This window comes from Pelodiscus sinensis, chromosome 28, assembly GCF_052426305.1.
Source record: "Pelodiscus sinensis isolate ZL-2025 chromosome 28, ASM5242630v1, whole genome shotgun sequence".
Taxonomy (NCBI): Eukaryota; Metazoa; Chordata; order Testudines; family Trionychidae; genus Pelodiscus; species Pelodiscus sinensis.
The window spans coordinates 12,012,828-12,033,808 of NC_143079.1; the positions used below are offsets into that span (position 1 = coordinate 12,012,828).

Consider the following 20,981-nt stretch of genomic DNA (forward strand, 5'->3'; position numbering starts at 1 on the left):
CCTGGCTGCGTGCCCGCTGCACCTGGGCTGGCGCCAGAGGGGCAGCTGCTGCTTGGCTGCTCCTGGCTCAGTCCCCCGGCGGCACCTGGGGAACGGGGGCAGGACCCGGCCCACAGCAAGGCCCGGCGCTCGCCCGAGGGAGACAGTTGGAGCCGATGCCACAGCAGAGAATGGCTCTCAGGCTCCTGACTTGTGCTGGGGGGTGCACCCAAGCCCGCCTGAGCTGATCCCATGGGGGGAGCAGAGGGGCTGGGGGGGAGCTCCCCCCAGCCCAGCAGAGGCAGCCCCCCGTGGCTGCTGCTTCCGCAGGGCTCCAGGCCCTCCCCCTTGGCAGGGAGGCCGCTCCCAGGGGAACAGGGCTTTTTCCACTCCGGGAAGGCTCAATGCCCTTTTATAGCCCGCCTGCTCTGTTTTCCATGAGCTCACGGACGGGGCTGGGACCAGCCCTCCACCCAGCACTGGGCCCTGCGCTCTGGCACGCGAGCCGGGCCGGGAGAGCCGGCAGGGCCCAGCCCAGAGCAAGAGGGGCTGGGGCAGCAGGACTAGCTCCAAAACCCACAGCGCCCTTTCCCCCAACTTGGCCTGCCCCCCGAGCCCCTCCCCCGCAGCGCCAGGCCCAGGACAAGCCTGGCCGGGGGAAGGGCCCCAGCCCTGCGCCCCACATGCCAGCTGGAGTCTCGCCCCCTTTTACTTTTAATATAAAAATACTCCAATATTTACAGGCAATAAATACATTTCCATAGCAAATAACTTACACGGGTTCAGGGCCCTCGCTGCTTATTTACACCAAAAAAGGGGAGGGGCAGCAGCTGGGGGGGAGCTGGGGCCAGGAACTGGCTTGACCAGGATGCAGGGAGACAGGTAGGGGTGGGGGGTGGGGGGGGAGATTTACACTAGCAACCCCTGCCCCACGGCCTTGGCCACACGGGGGAGGGCATTGCAGAGTCACCAAGTCCACCTCTGCAGTTGGGGGGGCTGACTGGAGCCCCATGGGGGGCACAAGGACGGCCCCTCCCCCACCCAGGGCACAAGGACACCATCAGTCAACAGCCAGCATGTAGGTCACAGGGGAGGGGGGTCAGGTCTGGCTGCTCCCCCCCTCCCCACCCCTCCAGGATTGTAACCCCTGCCAGGTGACGGGGAGGGGACCCTGCTCCCAGCATGCAATGCAGAGCCTCTGCCCTCACTCCCACCCAGCCGCGGGCGGAGGAATCCATAGAATCAGAGACCTCGGAGGCCAGTCACATACCCGCCGCCTCCAAATCGGCCAGTGGCCAGCACCAGGCCAGCCAGGGTGGGCAAGCAGCCAGCGACACGGCGCTGCACCTCTGGGGCCAGCCGGCCTCCACCCGCACATGCGCCAGGCACGAGGCCCAAGCCGTCCATCTGTCCGTCCGTCCGGGGCCTGGGGCAGACTCGTGGGTCCCTGCCCAGGGATCCCAGCCTGCTGCTTGCAGGCCCAGTCCTGTGGGGTCCGGCACAGGCCCAAGCCCCTGAAATACTGACAGCGGCCACGGGGCTCTGGAACCCCTGAAGTCCAGGCCCCCGGCGGGGCGGGGCAGGCAGGGCGGGGAGCCCGGAGCCCCCGCCCTGGGTGAGGTAGCTGTGGCTGGGCCAGCGGCCCTAGGCCGGGCTCACACGGACGACTCCTCGGGGTTGGAGTCAGGCAGCGCCTGGCGCTGCTGGAGCTTGCGGCGCAGCTCCTCCGCCAGGTCGCCGTACCCGGGCCGCTCCTCGGCGCCCAGCTGCAGCCGGATGTAGCCGTTGGAGGAGGAGCCCCGGAGGCTGCCCAGGTGCATGCGGTTGGGCGAGTGGGGAGGCGGGGAGGGCAGGGGCTGGCCGGGGATGCCGTTGGCGGGGGGCGAGGGCGTGGCCGAGCCGTTCTGGCACACGGCGTGGCCTGGCACGATCTTGAGCGAGCCGTCCGAGTAGTAGTAGCTGGCGGGGTCCCAGAGCTTCTCGTCCGAGTCCGAGGTGGCACTGGGGACGAGCTTGGTGCTGGCCGGTTCCTTGGGCAGCTCGATGGGGTACACCAGGGCGCTCTCCGCCGCCTTGGAACCTTTGGCCAGCTCCTCCCGCAGCCGGCGCCGCAGGGACAGCACCACCAGCAGCAGCACCAGGCACACGGCCCCCAGCACGATGGCCACCATCCACACCAGCCCCAGGCTCTCCAGCGGGGCCCGTGCCTCCAGCGTGGCAGCCGGGCTCACCACCACCGCCACGGCGTAGCCTTCGCCTGCCAGGCGCACTCCCTGCTCTTCCGAGAAGCACCGGTAGGCGCCGCCGTGCTGGGGGCCCGCGCCCAGGATCACCAGGGCCTGCAGGCGGGCGTCGTAGTGCACGGAGGCCTCCTCCGTCAGCTCCCGCCCATTGAGGGTCCAGCGGGCCCGGGCCAGGTTGGAAGTGAGGCGGCAGGGCAGGACCAGGTCTGTGCCGGCAGCCACTGTGATGTTCTTGGGGGTGACTTTCACTGGGGGACAGAGGGGAGAAGGGGTCAGCCCCACCCTGGCACCAGGGCAGCCCAGGGCCTGCCAGGCCGCTCTACTGGGACTGGCGCATGCCGCGTGGCCAACACACTGCCGGCTTCCCGCAGGAGCTGGGCACACGGTGTAGGGCAGCGTCTCAACCTCTTCTTCATACAGTACCCCCCATACCTACAGTTTTCAGACAAACGTTTTTCTACCGTTGCAACACACTTGTTTAAACAACTTAATCGTAGCCGGGCGGGCAATGACATTTTTGGGTGTAAAAAGTACAAAAGTAATAAAGCGCTGAAAAAAACTTCAGTTCTCTCCAGATGTCAGTTGCGTGGACGTACCCCCCAGACTTGTCGAGTCCCCCCAAGGGCACCCGTCCCGCTGGCTGAGAAACAGCGGTCCAGGGCAGCTTGGATGGCCCTGCCGTGACCACAGTGCAGCTCTCCAACAAGCAAAGCCCAGGCCTGCCCCAGTCTTGTGCGTGCAGCACACAGGCCAGGCCGAGGAGAAGCTCTGCGAGGCAGGAAAGTTTGGATAACAATGCAGAGGGAGGGCTTCAGCGACACATGACAGGCAGCCTTGGACGGGAACCTCTGGGTCTGATGAGCAAGTGACAGACGCAGCCAGAAAACCCAACCGCGCGCAGAGCAGCAACACCCCGAGGGGCAGGCTGCTAGGGGCACTGGGCATTGAGGGATCTTACACACGACGGAATCAATGATTAGGACGACCAAGGCTGCTCGGCTGTGCCATGGGCTTAGCGAGACGAACCGATGGGAGGGAGGCAGCAGTAACTAGGCCCTTGCGTGGCGTCCCAACGGGTGGGAATCAAAGGGACCAGGACGAAGCGTATGAGGACGAGGCTCTAGTGTTGTATTCTAGATCTCCTAGGCACTGTCTTAGCTGCTTTAGAACTTACAGGATTCCAGGTTTAAATTGTACAGGGATTGTGTTTCAGGCTTGTGAAATTGAAACAACTGTATTAACTGCTTAACGCTGGCAATAAATAAGGAAGTGGCTAAGTCTCGCGGGAGACTCCTGGTTTCCCTTGGATCTAAAATCAATCAAACCACACGACACACGGGCACAGCCAGGCTGTGCCAGGGCAGAAGGGGGAGCTGTGGCCTGGAGGACGGGGACAGGAGACGTGGCCGTGTCACGGGCTGGACTGGCAGCCACGTGCCAAGTGCCCTTCCTGGAGGCTCCGGACCACCCAGGAGAGGCCCTGGGATAGGGGAACCCAAACATGCAGCCCAGGGCAGCTTCCACCCGGCACCTCCCAACCCATCGGCCGCGCTGTCCTGCAGGGGAGCCTGAGCCCCGAGAGGCACCGCAATCGGCAGCAGAGCCAGAAGTCCTCCCCCAAGGCCATGCTGAGATGGGCCCCCGAACGAAACACTGCCCCCCTACGAAACACTGCCCCCCTACGAAACACTGCCCCCCTCACCCCGGCCTCTCACCTGAGGGGGCTGCTCGGAGCAGGCTGCAGAGCGCCGTGTCAGAGGTCACCACGTCCTGGACCAGCAGGGACCTGAGAGAGACCCAGCGTCAGCACAGCCCCACGCCCTGCCCCTGGCCCGCACTACGCCAGCCAGAGCCGGGGGCACCGCACAGCACTCAGCAGCCAGATCCGGGCACAGCCGGGGGGCACCGCACGGCACTCGGCAGCCAGATCCGGGCACAGCCGGGGGGCACCGCACGGCACTCGGCAGCCAGATCCGGGCACAGCCGGGGGGCACCGCACGGCACTCGGCAGCCAGAGCCGGGGGGCACCGCACGGCCCTCAGCAGCCAGATCCGGGCACAGCCGGGGGGCACCGCACGGCTCTGGGCAGCCAGCCCCCCCCTCACCTGTCAGCGCCCTCGGCCCGGAGGCAGCGGCTGGCGTTGCGGCTCCAGGCGCAGTAGGGGTCCCTGGCCAGGACGCAGTCAGCGCACGAGTGGTACTTGGCGCAGTCGGCCAGGGGCAGCCGCGCCACCTGGGAGCGAGAGCCAGCGAAGAGCGCCTTCTGCGGGGGGGAGGGGGGGGGGGAAATCACATCAGTGCTGGTGAGCAAGGCCTGGAGACACGACACCCCCCAATGCCTGGGGCATCACACCCTGCCCCCCAGACCTCCCCCAACTTCCTGGGGCACCCCCACCACACCTCCCCCAAATCCCCACCCCCCAACTTCCTGGGGCATCGGACCTCCCCCCCAGCATCCCTGCCCCCCACAACAGCCTGGGGCAGCCCCCACATCCCTCCCATTGCCCCCAAAGTGCCCTGCCCCTACCTTCTGGGGGGCTAGCACAAGGCTCTCGATGGGCTGGGCCGGCTCGAAGACCTGCAGCTCCTCCACGAGGTGGACATGGGAAGGCAGGACCAGGGCCTTGTGCAGCCAGCCATCACCTGGTGGAGACATGGGGCAGGGTTGAGGGAGCTGTGGGGGGACTCCCCATCGCTCCTGCACCAGCCCCATGGCGCCCCAGTAACCCGCAGGCCCCGGGCTGGGCAGAACTGGCTCCAAGGTGGAGGCAGGACGGGCCCTGGCAGGGGAGGGGTGGGTACCTGTCCCAATGAAGAGCACGGTGTAGGAGACCCCGTCCAGCCCACGCACCCGGTCCACCGCCAGCTGGGTGAAGTTGGCGCCCTTCTTGAGCAGCAGGGGCCGGCCGTGGCGCGGCAGCACCGGCTCGTCCATCAGCGGGTGCTTCTTGGCGAAGTTCAGGGTGTTGTCGGGCAGCTCCAGCGAGCTGACGATGCCGTTCTGCCGGTGCCAGTCCGTGATGCACTGCAGGGAAGGGGAGAGGGTCACCGGGGCCGGGCACCAAGGGCAGCAGCCAAGCTGGGGGGCAGGGCATAGCTGAGCCGGCAGCATGGGGAGCAGAGGCAGCGGGAAGCACCAGTGCTGGGGGAGGGACCCTGGCAGGCAGGGTAGGGGTGGCAGAGAGGAGGTGCCCCATGCAGCCGGGGGGTGGGGAATCAGTGAGTGCCCACCAGACCCCAAAGGGGCACATCTGAGCGCTCTGGGGGCGGCGTTCAGCCCCCTTTGTGCCCAGCAGAGACGAGTGCCGCTGGCACTCCTGCGGGGATGACCGGGTACCTCCTGGTCCCCACGGCACTTACCGCCCCAGGCCGGGGGCTGGGCACCTGGTCCGAGTACCTGCCCCACTTCTGGGCCTGCTCCCGGTACTCCTTGTAGGGCCCCTCGAAGACCTTGCGCACGTCCTCGATGTGGTACTGGCAGACGGCAGAGACGTCCACATCCCCCCTGCAGGGAAGGGAGGGTGAGCCCCGGCCTCGGGGTGGGGGTGGGGCAGAGGGAGCCGGGGGACATTTCACAGTCCTGCCCTGCCCGGGGAGGGGTGCGAGTTGGGGGGCAGCGCTGGGGAGAGGAGCTCACAACAGGCGGGCGGGACGGAGGCAGCAGGAGCCCGGGTGCCCAGGGGTCTGGGGCTCCACATTTGCCCCCCGCCCGGTGCTCACCAGCGAGCCTGGAAGAGGCCGAAGAAGGAGGTGTCGCGCCAGCCGGCCCCGCCCAGCGTGTGCACGGCCTGCAGGCGGTGGAAGTGCAGCTGCTGCTCGGGGATGGAGCACACCAGCCGGGCCTTGAGGAACGTCGTCCACTTCTTCTGCAGGGTCCGGGCGCCGCCCATGTCCCCCTGGGCAGAGGGAGGCACCGTGTGAGGGGCAGGGCCCTACCCCAGAGCCCCTGCCCGCTCCCCGGCCAAGCCCTGGCACAGCCTGCCTGGCAGAGCCCCAGAGAGCCGGGTCTGTGCGGCTGCTGCCAGGCCAGGCCCCCGCCCTGGGCTCCCTCCCCGTGCCGCCGGCCGCACCTTGCAGACCCGGGCCACGCGGGCCACCGCCTGCTCGGCGTAGCAGTCGAACTCCACGGCCCGCTCGCTGAAGAAGAAGTAGAGCTTGTCGTCGTCCCCGCTGCTGCTGCCCTCGCTCTCCTGCACGTAGGCGGCGCCCACGAAGTGGGGCTCTGGAAGGGGGGGCGTGTGAGACCGGGGCCTGTGGGGACCCCCCCCCAGGCTGCTGATGGCCCCTCCCCCCGGAGCCCCGCGCCCCCGGCCAGGCCCAAGCTGGGCTGGGCCTGTGGGAATGGGATTCCTCTCCAAGCCCCTTGACAGTCCCCTCCCCCCCACAAAGGGGGCTGCTGGGCCCCCAACGCCCTTCTCCCCCATTCAGCCAGGAACCTCCCCCCCGCGACTGCCCCCCCTCACCGTTGAGCCTGGACCCCCCCATGACTGCCCCCCCTCGCCCTTCCGCCAGGGACCCCCCCGAATGCCCCCTCACCGTTGAGCCAGGAGGCCAGGTACTCCGTCTTCATGGAGTAGCGGGGGCCCAAGTTGCGCAGGATCACGGGCTCCGTGCCCAGGAAGTTGTTGAGCGTGGCCGAGTACAACTCGCCATCTACGGCAAGGCAGAGCGTCAACCGGGGCAGACACCCCCAGCAGCCTCCCCGCCCCGCCCCGCCCCAGCCGAGCCCCACGTGGGGGCCACCTACCCACGATGAGGCCTGTGTGTCCCTTGGCCGGGTCGTAGGGGCACTTCCCCTTCCCGTCTTCGAAGGCCAGCCTGTTGAGGGAGAAGCTGGACAGCTCCTGGAAGAGACGCCCCACACACAGGGTCAGGGGGCCCCGCGGGGAGCAGCCGGCAGAGGCAGGGCCCAAGAACGCCCCCCGTCAAGACAGCTCCGCGCTGGCCGGCAGCCCCCGGGGCACAGCCCTGCTCCTCCCCCACTCGGCTGCGTCCAGACGACACCGGTCGTTGGGACCATGGCACGCGGCGCCATGGGCGCGCCTGTTCCCGCTCCGCCATGGGCGCGCCTGTTCCCGCCAGAGGCTTTCCCCTCCGCACTGGGCCGAATGTCGGAAAACCCCTTTCGGCAGATCCCTGCACGCGGACGCCAGGGCTTCCGAGAGCGCGTCTGCTCTTCTGCTTCTTTTGCGGAAGAACAAGCGCGTTCCCTGGGCGCGGCGGAGTGTCCCTCAGTCCAGAGGTACCCCCAGGTACGCCCAGCCTGCGGTGGCCCCACCATCCCAGCAGGGGGCGCTGCAGCCTTGGGGGCAGTTCTTGGCTATTCCTGTCCCAGCCTCTCCCAGCAGGGGGCGCTGCAGCCCTGGGGGTAGTTCTTGGCTATTCCTGTCCCAGCCTCTCCCAGCAGGGGGTGCCATAGGGAACGGGGCAGGAGCTGGGTGGGGTGGGGGGCTTCGAGTTACTCCAGCCCAGCCTCTCCCAGCAGGGGGCGCTGTGGGGGGCAGGAGCTGGTGGGAGGGCAGCTCGTGGCTCCGCCAGCCCCGGAGCGCCCCCCGCCAGCAGGTGAGCGTGTCGCTCCCGCCCGTACTCACGATGTAGGTGCACTTGGGCTGGAAGGCGAAGGTGCCGCACACGTACATGTGGGAGCTGTTGTAGCTCTGAAGGAAGCGGATGTAGTTGAAACAGTCGGTCTGGGGAGCAAGGGGCTGGTTAGCGGGGATACCGGTCTCCCCACCCTGTTCCCGCCAGCTGTGCCAGGGCAGGGACGTGCTGGCCTGGGCCCAGGGTGGCAGGCCGCAGGGCACAGCTGGGAGCGGGCAGGGACGCTGGCGCCCTTGTACCCAGCTGGCTTACCTGGTTGTTCTTGCCCTTCTGGATACATTCCACCTTCTTCTCTGGCGGTGCCTCCCAGGAGATCTGTCAAGGCAGGGGGGTCGGGGTGAGCCAGGAGCAGCCTGGCCCATCCCAGCTCCTGCAGCTAGGCCAGACAGACCCATAGCTCCATCCCGCCAGACGCGGGCACAGGGGCCACGCCAATGGGACTGCCCCCTTACCGCTGCCTTGAGCTCCATGGTGCCCGTGGCGAGGGCGAAGACGGCCTCACGGGCACCCACGTACAGAACCTTCTCGGCCTCCCCCAGCGTCAGCGTCATGTAGTGGGACACGCCAGCCTTGGAGAAGCGCTTGGCCACGTCCTTCAGCTCTGTGGGGCAGTGAAAGGCCTCAGGGAATCGAATCGGGGCCTGCAGACTCCAGCCCAGGCCTGGCCCTGCCAAACCGACCCCACCCACATGCTCCTGGCAGCCCAGACGCAGGTTACCAGGCCCCACCAGCCAGGGCACAGGGCAGACACGGGGCTCCCACCCTGCCCCAGCCATCAAGCACGTCTGCGCCCCGGGGCAAGTGGGTCACGGGTGTTGCAGCGTCCTGCTGGCTGCCCAGCCCTGGGCCAATGGACTGGAGGGCACAGGGGGTCCCAGCTGACACGGGGCAGAGGCTGAGGGATGCCCAGAGCTAGCAGGGGACAAGGCTGCATCTGGGTTGGCCCTAGGGCAGGACTCCACGAACCACAGTTCCTGAGATACACTCCTGCTGGCCCAGAGAGCTAACCCCCCCACACCTCAATAGCCAACAGCCCCCGCCAACCCCACCCCACTCACTCCAGCCCCTCCCTCCATTGCTCCTTCTCCCCCACCCTCTTTCACTTACCCCTGCCCAGCCCAGGGTGAGGGGCTCCCGCTGGGGGTGCAGGCTCTGGGGTGGGGCTGGGGAACGGGAGGGGGCTCCGGGGAGCAGGCAGGGGCTCTGGCTGGGTGGTGGCTGTCCAGACCCTAGGCATGGGCGCAGGCGGGGCTCTGCGAGGCGCACTGCCCGCACCCACTGCCCCTCCGCCTAGGGCCGAAGGGCATGCCAGCTGCTTCCAGGGATTCTGGTCTGGCAGCCAGCCACAGCCGCCTAGCCAGCCTGGGCTCCCCTGGCAATGCCCCTCATTCCCAACCACCGCCCAGCCCTGAGCGCGTGGCCCCGTCCACAGACAGCCTGAGCCTGGAGACAGACAGCTCCCACATGCCCCTTCCTGGGGCCCAGGCCCACGGTGCACAGAGCCAGTGAGGGCAGGGCCATGCCCCCCCGCAGGCCGGACAAGGGAGCCATTGTAGGGGACGGCGGGGGGAGGAAGGGGGCTCAGCTTGGCCCTGGTAGAGGGGCCCCCGCCCCGCCCCCAGGGCCTGCGCCACTCGGAGAAAGGACCCATTGACTCCCACCGCACTAACTCAGCCAGGCTGGGCCGGGGCAGGGAGGGCTGCCAGGTGTCGCCCACGCAGCCCCGGTTTGCTCCCTTCCAGCCTGGCGCAGCGCGCGCCCCGGGCAGCCAGGCGGACAGGGGAGCAGGGACCAGCAACACCGGCCTGTAAGCGGAGCTGGGCCAAGCTGCCAGCCCGCTCGCATTCCCAGCTGCAAGCCGAGCCCACGTCGCCCTGCGAGGCTCAGGGAAGGACGCTGCCCAACCCCCGGCTGGTGCTGAGGCCACGTACAGCCCCGCGCCTCGGGGAACTGAGGGACCCCACTTCCAGGCCCCTCCTGTACCCCAGTCCCCAGAGCACAGCAGCCCGGGGCAGGACCCGGCTCTGCATGGCCCCTGGAACCGTGGCTCTGGGGCAGGGGCTGGGTCCCAGATGCTGCCACCTGCAACATGGCAGCTGGCACCGGAGGGACCCGCTAGGCCACCCAGGGGCGTCTCCCCAGCTCCCGAACCCAGGGCAGCAAAGGGCAACGTGGGTCCAGCAGGCTTCAAGCCAGAGCCCCACGGCCAGCTCAGCCCTGCCCCCGGCTGCGGGCAGAGTCTGGGGCAGCCCCAGTCAGACGGGCACGAGCCCCCCCCCCCCCGCACAGGCACCCACAACCAGGCGGGAGCACTGCGGGGGCAGGGCCAGCCCCATGGAGACCAGGCCTCCCAGGGCAGAGAACCGAGGCCTCAGCAGGGAGGGGGCTGGCTGGGCTGCTCCGCCAGCTGGGGCCCATTAGAGCCGGGAGCGGCGCGGCCACAGGCCCCGGCCCATCAAAGCGGGCACCTGGCTTCAATCAGCCGCGTCCCCCACTCGCCAGGGCGGGGGAGGGGAGCCTGCCGAGATGCTGTTCCAGGGCCCAGCCCCCACGCGGGGGGCACAGCCACCCCCAGTGACCAGGCCTCAGACCCCCAGGCACCCACCCCCGGCCGCGCCAGGAAATGGGCCCAACCAGCAGCCCCCACCCCCAGGCGAGGTAGGGCACCAGCAGTGGGGGAGCCTGGGAGGAGGGGCGGGGGTCGCACATGCCCTGCCCACACTCCAAGGGGCCGGCAGGGTCAGACCCCCAGGGCGAAAGCCAAGGGGGGATCAAAGGCGGGTTTGTGCCCCTCCCCCGGCTCCGAGAGCCCCGCCACGGGCCCCAGGGATCAGAGCGCCCCTCCCCTCCGGCCGGGCGCCAGGAGCCAAACTGGGGCCTGGGGGCCCGTGGGAGGGACGTGGCCCCGGCAGGAGGCAGGCCGCGGAGGAGGGACGTGGCCCCGGCAGGAGGCAGGCCGCGGGGGAGGGACGTGGCCCCGGCAGGAGGCAGGCCGCGGGGGAGGGACGTGGCCCCGGCAGGAGGCAGGCCGCGGGGGAGGGACGTGGCCCCGGCAGGAGGCAGGCCGCGGGGGAGGGACGTGGCCCCGGCAGGAGGCAGGCCGCGGGGGAGGGACGTGGCCCCGGCAGGAGGCAGGCCGCGGGGGAGGGACGTGGCCCCGGCAGGAGGCAGGCCGCGGGGGAGGGACGTGGCCCCGGCAGGAGGCAGGCCGCGGGGGAGGGACGTGGCCCCGGCAGGAGGCAGGCCGCGGGGGAGGGACGTGGCCCCGGCAGGAGGCAGGCCGCGGGGGAGGGACGTGGCCCCGGCAGGAGGCAGGCCGCGGGGGAGGGACGTGGCCCCGGCAGGAGGCAGGCCGCGGGGGAGGGACGTGGCCCCGGCAGGAGGCAGGCCGCGGGGGAGGGACGTGGCCCCGGCAGGAGGCAGGCCGCGGGGGAGGGACGTGGCCCCGGCAGGAGGCAGGCCGCGGGGGAGGGACGTGGCCCCGGCAGGAGGCAGGCCGCGGAGGAGGAACGTGGCCCCGGCAGGAGGCAGGCCACGGAGGAGGAACGTGGCCCCGGCAGGAGGCAGGCCGCGGGGGAGGAACGTGGCCCCGGCAGGAGGCAGGCCGCGGAGGAGGGACAGGACCCTGGGGAAGGCAGTGAGCAGCAAACAGGATGAGATCACTGCGCAGGGACGCGGCTGGCACAAACACCTGAGGTCACCTCCGGAGGGGCAGCCCCCTGGGCAGGGCAAGCAGCAGGCCCAGCCGAGTCCCGGCGGGCGGGTCAGCTGGGGGAGGGGTAGGGGCGCCCGCTGCCATGCCAAGGGAGCTGCTGCCAGCGGCGCCTGCGCCTGGGAAGCCCAGCGCCCACAGCCTGGCTGTGCCAGGGACTGATCCGGGTGGGCAGTCGCCTGCCCGCTGAGGAGAACGGGCCATGGGCGCCACCCAGTGTCCCACGGTCCAAAGACGCCCCCGGGCAACGGGCTGGCCCCAAACCAGTCTCCCCCCCCCCCCATGTGGGCTCACAGCAACTGTGGCACCCCCTCTAGCACGTGGCTCTGGGGCGGAGCACACCCCAGCTCACCCCCACCCTGTCCTCTGCATCCCCCAGCTCCAGCTGCGGAAGCCAGACCCGGGGCCCTGGGCCACACGGCCCCCCCGAGGGCACAGGCTCCAGAGGCTCCCCCGGACACACGGGAACGGGGGGCAGTTCTCCCAGCTCAGCCGGCACCTGACCCCTGGGCCCCCCTTCCTCTCCGGGGGTGGGTGCAGGCCACACTAGGAGCCGCCCCCAAGGCGGCGATTTGTGGGCACAGGCCCCTCACGCTCACATGGCCCCGTGGAGCTGCCCGGGATTTGGGGGGTTCCCTAGGCCCCTCTCAAAGCTACCCCGATCTCAGCACTGGGGGGCTGGACCCCAACTGCTCTGTTAAAGCACATTGCCCATCCCAGACCCCAGCTCTGCACCACAGGGCCGGCCCCTGGGGGCCTCTCTGACCAGGCATTCCCAGCCCCACACCTCCCAGCCCCTTGGCCACCTTCCCGCCCTCTAGCAGCCGGTGTAATGCCTGATCAGACAGGCCCCCAGAGGACGGGCCCCGGGAGCATCAGCCCCATGGTGCTGAGCCAGGATGCCCAAAAGCCGAGCCAGGCACAGGGCACCGCAATGGTGCTGTGCTAACAACCGGGGCTGGGCGTACCCGACATAGCTGGGACAGCCCCCCAGCCCGGCACAGGGAACCCCGACAGAGCCAGGACACCCCCCAGCCCGGCACAGGGAACCCCGACAGAGCCAGGACACACCCCCAGCCCAGCACAGGGACCCCCCCATATTGACACGGGGCCAGGACACGCCCCCCCCCCCCCTTGCCCAGGCGCCACTCACCATTGTAGGGGATGGTTTTCCTGGGCACCAGGTTCCACCAGGTGGCATGAGCGGTGCCCATGCTCAGGCAGACGGTGAGCAGGGCGAGGCCGGGGAGGGTGGCATCCATGCTGCCCCACGGCGCGGCTGGTCTGGCCTCCCCACACCCAGCTCCACTTGTGCCCTGGCTGCTCTGGGCCTGGGGGAGAGAGAGAGGCAGGTTATGGGGCAGCCGAGTCACATGGGCAAGCAGGAAACAGGGACAAGGGAGCCATTGAGATGCACTCAGCTGGGGGAGGGGGAGCCAGAGACAGACCCCTCCCCCCACACCAGCTCGGATTCCCCACCCTCCCCCGCAGCAAGCTCCCTGCCAAGCTGCGCAGCCCCCAGCCCCCGAGCTGAGCCAGCCCCACAGAAGAGTAAGTGGCCTGACCCAGCAGCCGGGGAACCAAGATGGGGGGGGTTGCCCAGCGTCAGAGAGGAACCCACGGGCAGCAGGACACCTGGGTCCCTGCGGGAGCAGCGTCTGGGGGCTAGCAGAGATGCAGCGATCGCCCGGCCCCCCAGGCCTGGGGCTGCAGGACAGGCGCGGAGCCAGGCAGCAGGCGTGTGCACCAACGCCTCCCGCTGGGAGCTCTCCCCACTCTTCCAAGCCCAGCGATTCCCCTTCTTGTGGTCCCTGGTTCTGTAACCACTTCCTGCCATCAATGGGGCTGGCGCTGAGTCAGGACGGGGGGGGGGGAGAGGGCTGCCAGCAAGGCTGCTCCTTCTTCCCAGCTGACTCACAGCTGCCCCCCTCCTTCCCTACCTCACAGCTGTCATATCCTCCGCCGAGGGGCAGGGTGGGTGAGGGGGTTTCCCAGTCAGACGGGGGCCCAAAGGGCCACCTGAACCCACATCAGCAAGTCCCCACAGGCCCCTTCTAAGAGGGAGCCCGAACTCCTAGGCCCCACTCAGCTCTGCCAGCCTCCCTCTCACGACTTTGGACAAGTTTCGTCTCTGTGCCTCAGTTTCCCTAACATGGGGAGAATGACACCAGCCCAGGTGAAGGCCAGTGAGCACACCAATATCAGCAAGGGGCTCTGGAAGCAATTGCCAGGGGAGAGTCTGCAGCCAGCACGGAGTCAGCGCCTGCACACCCGGCACCTTCTGCGGCCGGAGACCGAGCAGCCGAGCGAACAGCTGGGCATTTCTAGCAGGCTGGGCTCTCTCCTGCCCTGTGCTCGGCCAGCACCCCCAGAGCCGGGCTTCCCACTGCCAGCGCGCAGCAGAGCGGGATGTGCCCACAGACGCTCATGACTCTCGACAGGTTTTCAGTCTCTGAAGTGCTACCAGCCCACTGGATGGTTTTTCCCATGTAACTGGTTAAGCCTCAAACCTTCTGTTGAACCAGTTAACTGAGTCAAAAGGGGGGCCGGGGGGGCCTCGGCCACCATAGACGGGGCTGCGGCAGGGGGGCTGGGCCCACCACAGACGGGCTGTTCCAGCCGTGGCGGGAGTCACACCAGCCCCTACCAGTTACCCAGTCAAGCCCTAGCAGAACCATGGGGGGGTGCTGGTGCCCGGTGCCCCTACCAGGCCCTGGGAGTGGCCGCGCGCGCGTGGTGGCCAAGGACAGGGCGGGGCTGAAGGAAAGGGAAGAGCTGGCAGGGTGACCAGCGGACAGTGGCAGGCGCGTAGCGTTTTCGAGAGGGAAGCAGGAAGCTGCCTCCCACCCCTGGGGCGGGGAGAGGACACGGCAGGGGAGAAGTGATTTCCGGAGGGGAAGCGAGGCAGGGAGCTGTGGGAACCCAGCCAGCCCTGCCAGGAAGCCGGCCACACCACTGGCTGAGCCAGCTGGGACGAGTCAAGGGGGCAGCCCCTGCTCATCAGCCCAATGGGGCATCTGGAACTCGCCGGCCCAGTCCACCCTGTGGGGCTCAGACCCTGCTCTGCCCTTCCCCCACGGGGCACCTCAAACTCCCAGCCACTGCCTGGGGGCTGGAGGGGTCAGGTCCAGGGCTGCCCAGGGCACCTCTTGCCAGCCCGAGGGACAGGGCGGGTCCATGGGCAGCGTGAGGTCCAAGCTGAGTCCTTGCTGGTTTCTGCCCCCACAGCTCCTGCTGCTGCTGCAGGCGGCCAGATCCAGTGCCCGGCTACACCTGGGCCAGTGTCGGAGCCAGAGCAGCGGGAGAGCAAAGGCTGCCCTGGACACCTGGCACCCGCCTGCCAGCCCATCACTTGCCTGCCCCGGAGCAAGAGATGGGGGCACTGCTGGGGCAGGGTGACCTCGAGGAGACAAGGGGCACAGGGCTTAGCCTCGTGGGGCATCGCTGCCAAGGGCCAGGAGACAGAGCCCGGGGGGCCACCAGGGCAGAGCAAGGGGCAGTGCCAAGGGCCAGGAGACAGAGCCCAGGGGGCCACCAGGGCAGAGCAAGGGGCAGTGCCAAGGGCCACGTCCAACCAGCCCAAGAGCCCAGTGGCTGGGCCAGGCCAGCAGAGCAGCCGCTGGGAGCAGGGGAGTGGCGCTGCCTTGGTGCTTGGCTACGGGGGGGACCCCCAGGTTCTCCCCACTGGGCTCCTCACCCCACACAGGAGGGGCTGGGCGGGCAGGGCAGCGGGGGGCTCTGAAGAGCCAAGCCCCCCAGCAGCCCCCCCCAGCAGCCAGGCGCTGCCCCCGCCCCCGCAGCCCCCCGCGCCTCGGGCTGCCAGGAACAAAGCCCGGCTGGTCCGGACGCGCTCGCCCCCTACCGGCCGGCGCGGGGCCCGCCGCTCTCGGGGACCGGGCCCGCCGGGGGGGGGGGGGGTGGCCCCCAAAGGGCCCGATCCGGCCGGGGGCGCCGCGCCGGGCTCCTGGGAGGCGCGGGCGGGGTTCGCCGTCGGGAGCCCCCCAGGAGCGGGCGAGAGGCTCGCAGATGGCGCTGCGCGCTCCTTGCGCGCTCCCTGCGCCTCCCCGCCCACTCGCTGCGCGGGCTGCGTTTTGTTTTCCCAGCGCAGCCGGAGCGGAGAAAGGGGACGCGGCTGGAGCCTTTCGCGAGCGTCGCTGCCCTCCCGCCCCGGGGTTGAGGGGCCCCCGCTGGCCGGGCTGGAGCCCCGGCGCGCCCAGGGCGAAGGGGCTTTCGGGGGCGGGGGGCAGTAGCCAGCCCCCCCGAGCGCCTGGAAACTTTGCAGCGCCGCTGGCCCCGCAGCAGGGCCGCCCGGCGGCCGGGGCGCTGCAGGAGGCGGCGGTGCACCCAGCCCCTGGGCGAGCTCGGGCTCCGGCAGCTACGGACGCGGGAGCTCGCCGGGCCCGGGGTGTGCGCGCTCGCCCCTGCCCAGGCAGGGGGGCGCAAGGAAAGTGGGTCAGTTTCGGGGGCGGGGCGCGGGCTGCAGCCTCCCCTGGAACAGGGGTTCGCTGCCCGTCCAGCCGCGAGCGAGCCGAGCCCCGCACCCCCCGCTCGCCCCTCACCTCGGGGGCGCGGGGCCCGGCGCGGGGGCGGATCGGGGATCCCTTTCTTCGCTCGCCCGGAGCGTGCGGCCGCTCGCCTGCCCGTGCCCTGCCTCGATTCCCCTCCCTCCCTGACGTCACCGGGGGCGGGGCTCCCGCGCCAGCTGAATGGGGACGGGGCCTCGGAGCCCAGCCCGGAGCGTCGGCAGCTGCCGGGCAGGGAAGGGGGATCAAAGGGACGGGACCCCAGCGGCATTGCTCTAGCAAAGGGGTGGGGGCTCTGCCCCGTTCCCATCAGCCGCCCGTGAGCCGCGGAAAGTGAGACACCTGCCCGGGTCTGGCCTGGGGAGGGGGCGGCTTCCAGACGGCCCCTTGGGACTGAGGGGCGGGGAGACACCTGGCCCTGCACCCCCATCCGCCGCCAGCTGTGGGGAGACACGGGGCCCTGCATGCCCATCCACCACCAGATGTGGGGAGACACCTGGCCCTGCACTCCCATCCGCCGCCAGCTGTGGGGAGACTCCGGGCCCTGCACCCCCATCCGCCGCCAGCTGTGGGGAGACACGGGGCCCTGCACCCCCATCCGCCGCCAGCTGTGGGGAGACACAGGGCCCTGCATGCCCATCCACCACCAGATGTGGGGAGACACCTGGCCCTGCACCCCCATCCGCCGCCAGCTGTGGGGAGACACGGGGCCCTGCACCCCCATCCGCCGCCAGCTGTGGGGAGACACGGGGCCCTGCATGCCCATCCACCACCAGATGTGTCTCGGCTGTCAGCACAGGAGCCAGGAGCAGCCAGGACAACCCAGCTGGGGAAGAGGGGCCCAGGGGCTGCCCCCCGAGCCAGCAAGACTCACACACACCCAGCAGCCCACCCTGACCCTGCAGCCAGCCCCGCCTGCCACCTTTGTGTCACCTGGCTACACCCCCTCCCAGCTTTGGTGTCCGTGCGGGAGGCTGTCACACCCCAGTTCCCATCCCTGTCTAGTATTGGTGCAGTGCCCAGGGAAACTGAGGCGCACACAGTGGCTACGTCTAGACTGGCATGATTTTCCGCAAATGCTTTTAACGGAAAAGCATTCCGTTAAAAGCATTTGCGGAAAAGAGCATCTAGATTGGCATGGACGCTTTTCCGCAAAAGCACTTTTGTGGAAGTGTCCGTGCCAATCTCAACGCGCTTTTGTGCAAAAAAGCCCCGATCGCCATTTTCGCCATCGGGGCTTTTTTGCGCAAAACAAATCTGAGCTGTCTACACTGGCCCTTTTCCGCAAAAGCTTTTGTGCAGAAGGCCTTTTGCCCGAACGGGAGCAGCCTAGTATTTCCGCAAGAAGCACTGATTTCTCACATGAGATCGTCAGTGTTCTTGCAGAAATTCAAGCGGCCAGTGTAGACAGCTGGCAAGTTTTTCTGCAAAAGCAGCTGCTTTTGCGGAAAAACTTGCCAATCTAGACGCAGCCAGTGGGTTACTACAGGACAGTCGAGACAACATAGAACCTAACGAAGTGAACGGAGCAAATAGGATCCCCACTTTGTCACCCACCACCCCGGGGAGCTGATATTGGGGCCTAGGCCAGGGCACGGGGAATCCGTTCCAGCAAGGCCTCAGTCCCACTTAGTCCTGCTGCCAGGCATCACGGGACTTGCGTGGGCCTGGGGCTGCCTGTCTGCCCCGGGACAAGGATTCCTTCCTGCCTCTTGGCTGATCCCTGGGGCTGCTGTGCGGCAAATGGTTTCTGCTGCACCCCGGGGTTGCCCCCATCACAGGGGGTGTCCGGGCCCTGGCAGGAGAAGCCCCACACACTGGTCAGTCCTAGAGCTTTGCGCCGGAGGGCCCATCAGACCTTCCAGCCTGCCCCCTGGATGCACAGGCGAGAGAAAGGCAGGGAGACACCTGGCCCTGCATCCCCATCCGCCGCCAGCTGTGGGGAGACACCGGGTCCAGGGCCCAGGTAGGGAGTAAATTACCCTCTAGCCCCTGGGTGGGGCCTGGTGCAAAGCCCTAGTGTGGGTGGAGCCGGGGGAGGGCGCGGACCCCTCTGGTGCAGAGCCCTGCCCCCCACTCCAGCAGCGTAGGAGGCTGAGGCTACAGCTCGGCCTGGCCTCCAGAGCGTTCCCTGCACAGCTGGCACCCAGGCATCCGTGGCCCGTGGCGCTACAGTGACCCGACTGGCCCAGCCCCGAGGCAGCACAACTGGGCTTCTCGTAGCGCCCCTGGGCCTGCTCTAATGACACCAGGGGCTGCTGCCCCCAGAGCCACCCAGGGCCCAGAAGGCACGAAAGGCGCAAAGTCTCTCTGGGGTGGGCAATGGGGCAGCCCCACGGCTCCTGGACACGCTCCTGGCTTCCCAGCCCCCGCGGCTCCCAGCTCTGAATGCGTTCGCAGGGGGGCACGACTGAGGGAGCTGGGCCCAGTCACGGCTCAGCCCGTCTGCTCCCGCCCCGCAGGCTGCTGAGCATTACTCACCCTGCCTGTCGCTCCAGCAGAAGGAAAATCCAGCCACAAGCCTCTGAACCCGCTCAGCTGTGGGCAGCGCCTTGCGCTCCTGTTACAGCGCCCCAGAGGCCTCTGCAGGCGATAGGCGAGCGGCGCTGATCTGGAGGCAGGGCAGCCTTGGCCCGGCACAGACCCCTCAAGAGAAGAGGGGGACTCCTCCATGGCACCCTGCAAATAGGTAACAGAACCCAGAAGTCCTGGCACCCCCCCCCACCACTAGACCCCACCCCCCTCCCTCCCAGGACCAGGGCTACAACCAGAAGTCCAGGCTCACCCCCCCCCAACCACTAGACCCCACTCCCCTCCCTTCCAGAACCAGGGCTACAACCAGAAGTCCTGGCTCGCCCCCCCCAACCACTAGACCCCACTCCCCTCCCTCCCAGAACCAGGGCTACAACCAGAAGTCCTGGCTCGCCCCCCCCCTCTCCCCTCCCTCCCAGGACCAGGGCTACAACCAGAAGTCCAGGCTCACCCCCCCCAACCACTAGACCCCACTCCCCTCCCTTCCAGAACCAGGGCTACAACCAGAAGTCCTGGCTCGCCCCCCCCCCCCCACCACTAGACCCCACTCCCCTCCCTTCCAGAACCAGGGCTACAACCAGAAGTCCTGGCTCGCCCCCCTCTAACTACTAGACCCCACTCCCCTCCCTCCCAGAACCAGGGCTACAACCAGAAGTCCTGGCTCGCCCCCCCCCAACCACTAGACCCCACTCCCCTCCCTTCCAGAACCAGGGCTACAACCAGAAGTCCAGGCTCGCCCCCCTCTAACTACTAGACCCCACTCCCCTCCCTTCCAGAACCAGGGCTACAACCAGAAGTCCTGGCTCGCCCCCCCCCCCCAACCACTAGACCCCACTCCCCTCCCTCCCAGAACCAGGGCTACAACCAGAAGTCCTGGCTCTCCCCCAACCACTAGACCCCCCCCCCCCCATTTCCCACGAATGGAATAAACCCACCTCCCAGATGCTTATTCTACCTACAGGGCTTCCCACAACAATTTGTTTGGTGGCCTCCGAGCGCAGCTCTGGCTGGTGGCCCTTCTGACAGTTTTCCTGTGGAATTAGCATCAGGGCAAAGGAGTCCCCGTGCCCGTGCGAGCAATGGACTCGTGGAAGGGGGGTTGCTGTTGCAGAGCCCGTGCCCGTGCGAGCAATGGACTCGTGGAAGGGGGGTTGCTGTTGCAGAGCCCGTGTTCAGTGGGAGCCGCTTTCCGGCCTGACGCAGCCCAGGCGCCCAGAGAACGCGCTTTGCCCAATCTTGTCTCTGGCTGTTTGTTCTCACTCGCTGGCCGGTCCTGCCCCTGTGCCCAGCCCCCGCCACAGACGCCTTGGCCTGGGCCTAGCTGTGAAAAGTGGGATTAGCAAACACAGCCTAGCCGGAGCCGGGCGGGGAGGGGAGCAGGGCCAGGGGCCAGAGCGGGGCTGGGGGAGGGGAAGCGAGTGCAGGGCTGGAGCTCATCTCTGTGCAGCTGGGGCCCAGAGCCTGGTGTCCAGGGGGAGATGGAGCCCACAGCCTGCACCTGGACACCTCCGGGAAGGTGGGAACTCTGGCTGCCTGCTCCTCACCTCTGTCTCCCCACAGGAGGACCAGCCCCTTGGAGGGTCCCCTGCTTTGCCCCCAGGCTGCGGGCACAAGAAGCGCGGGATCACCTCTCCTCTAGGGTAACAACTCCCAGCCAAGCCCCCCGCCTCGCTGCCTTTGCTTCCCCAGCCCCCGGCCTGCGGTGCCCGGGTCTTGCACTCGCAGCAGGGGGCTCGGCGGCGCTGCGCCAGTGCTGGGACCCCCAGAGCAGGGTGGAACTCGGCTCTGAGATGCTCCTGCTGCATGTTGGGCCCAGGGCTCAGCCAGGCTCCAGCGTCATGGCCTGGATCCAGATCCGGAGCTGAACCCGCCACAGCTCCAGGTTTGGGTTGGCCCCCTTAGCACGGGCAGGGCCGGCTGCAGGCCTCCCTCGGGGCAGAACCCCCGGCTGCAGGAAAAGCACGGGGGCTGCCCAGCCTGTCTGTGCATGGGTGCGGCGCGAGAAACGTGCCCTCAGATGCCCGAGAGCTGGGACGCCGACCTGGGGTCCTGCCCGGGCCCTCGTCAGCCAGCCAGGACTCCGTGCTCTCTGCCAGCGCCCGGTGTGCCAATACCGAAACGGGCTGCGATTTCCGGCCTGGCGGCCTGGTATTGATCCCAGGCACGCAATGGAGCGGCTGGTCCAGGACTCAATGAATAGAGCACGAGGCGGGCGCTGTAATTAATGCCAGTCACCGGAGGGCTCTGGAGCCCGTGGGAGATTCCTGGGCAGGCTGGCCAAGGTCCAGCGGGGAGGTAGCCCGGCGTGGCGGGGCACAGAGCGAGGGTGGGCTCCCTGACACGCGGCTCGGCGTAGCCTTGTAACGGGCCCGGCGCGGGAGGGGCCTCAGC

The 20,981-nt window shown here is 68.7% G+C and overlaps 1 protein-coding gene across 2 annotated transcripts; it reads right to left on the reverse strand.

Annotated features, from left to right (window-relative positions):
- Positions 1 to 674: 674 nt before the first annotated feature.
- SEMA4C (semaphorin 4C) lies at positions 675 to 18,747 on the reverse strand. 2 transcript variants are annotated; one of them, XM_075910661.2, is made up of 15 exons: positions 18,540 to 18,747; positions 12,689 to 12,866; positions 8,276 to 8,424; positions 8,076 to 8,138; positions 7,814 to 7,912; positions 6,970 to 7,066; positions 6,759 to 6,875; positions 6,293 to 6,444; positions 5,943 to 6,118; positions 5,583 to 5,727; positions 5,025 to 5,247; positions 4,750 to 4,865; positions 4,328 to 4,485; positions 3,938 to 4,008; positions 675 to 2,470 (listed from the first exon to the last, which is right to left on the reverse strand). In XM_075910661.2, exons 1-15 carry the CDS (start codon positions 18,729 to 18,731, stop codon positions 1,635 to 1,637), a joined length of 2,772 nt encoding a protein of 923 aa, XP_075766776.2. In that variant the 5' UTR covers positions 18,732 to 18,747; the 3' UTR covers positions 675 to 1,634. The 2 variants fall into 2 exon arrangements, with proteins under 2 accessions (XP_075766776.2, XP_075766777.1); XM_075910662.2 differs by lacking the exon at positions 18,540 to 18,747 and adding an exon at positions 16,095 to 16,539.
- Between the last annotated feature and the right edge of the window lie 2,234 nt (positions 18,748 to 20,981).

Bases quoted from the DNA above. Each gene is read 5' to 3' on its own strand.
- SEMA4C (XM_075910661.2), bottom strand. From the start codon at position 18,731: ATGGAGGAGTCCCCCTCTTCTCTTGAGGGGTCTGTGCCGGGCCAAGGC. The intron at 12,867-18,539 runs GTGAGTAATGCT...TCTCTCCCCCAG, and splicing joins CTGCTGGAGCGACAGGCAGG to GCCCAGAGCAGCCAGGGCAC. The intron at 7,913-8,075 runs GTAAGCCAGCTG...CTTGCTCCCCAG, and splicing joins AGAAGGGCAAGAACAACCAG to ACCGACTGTTTCAACTACAT.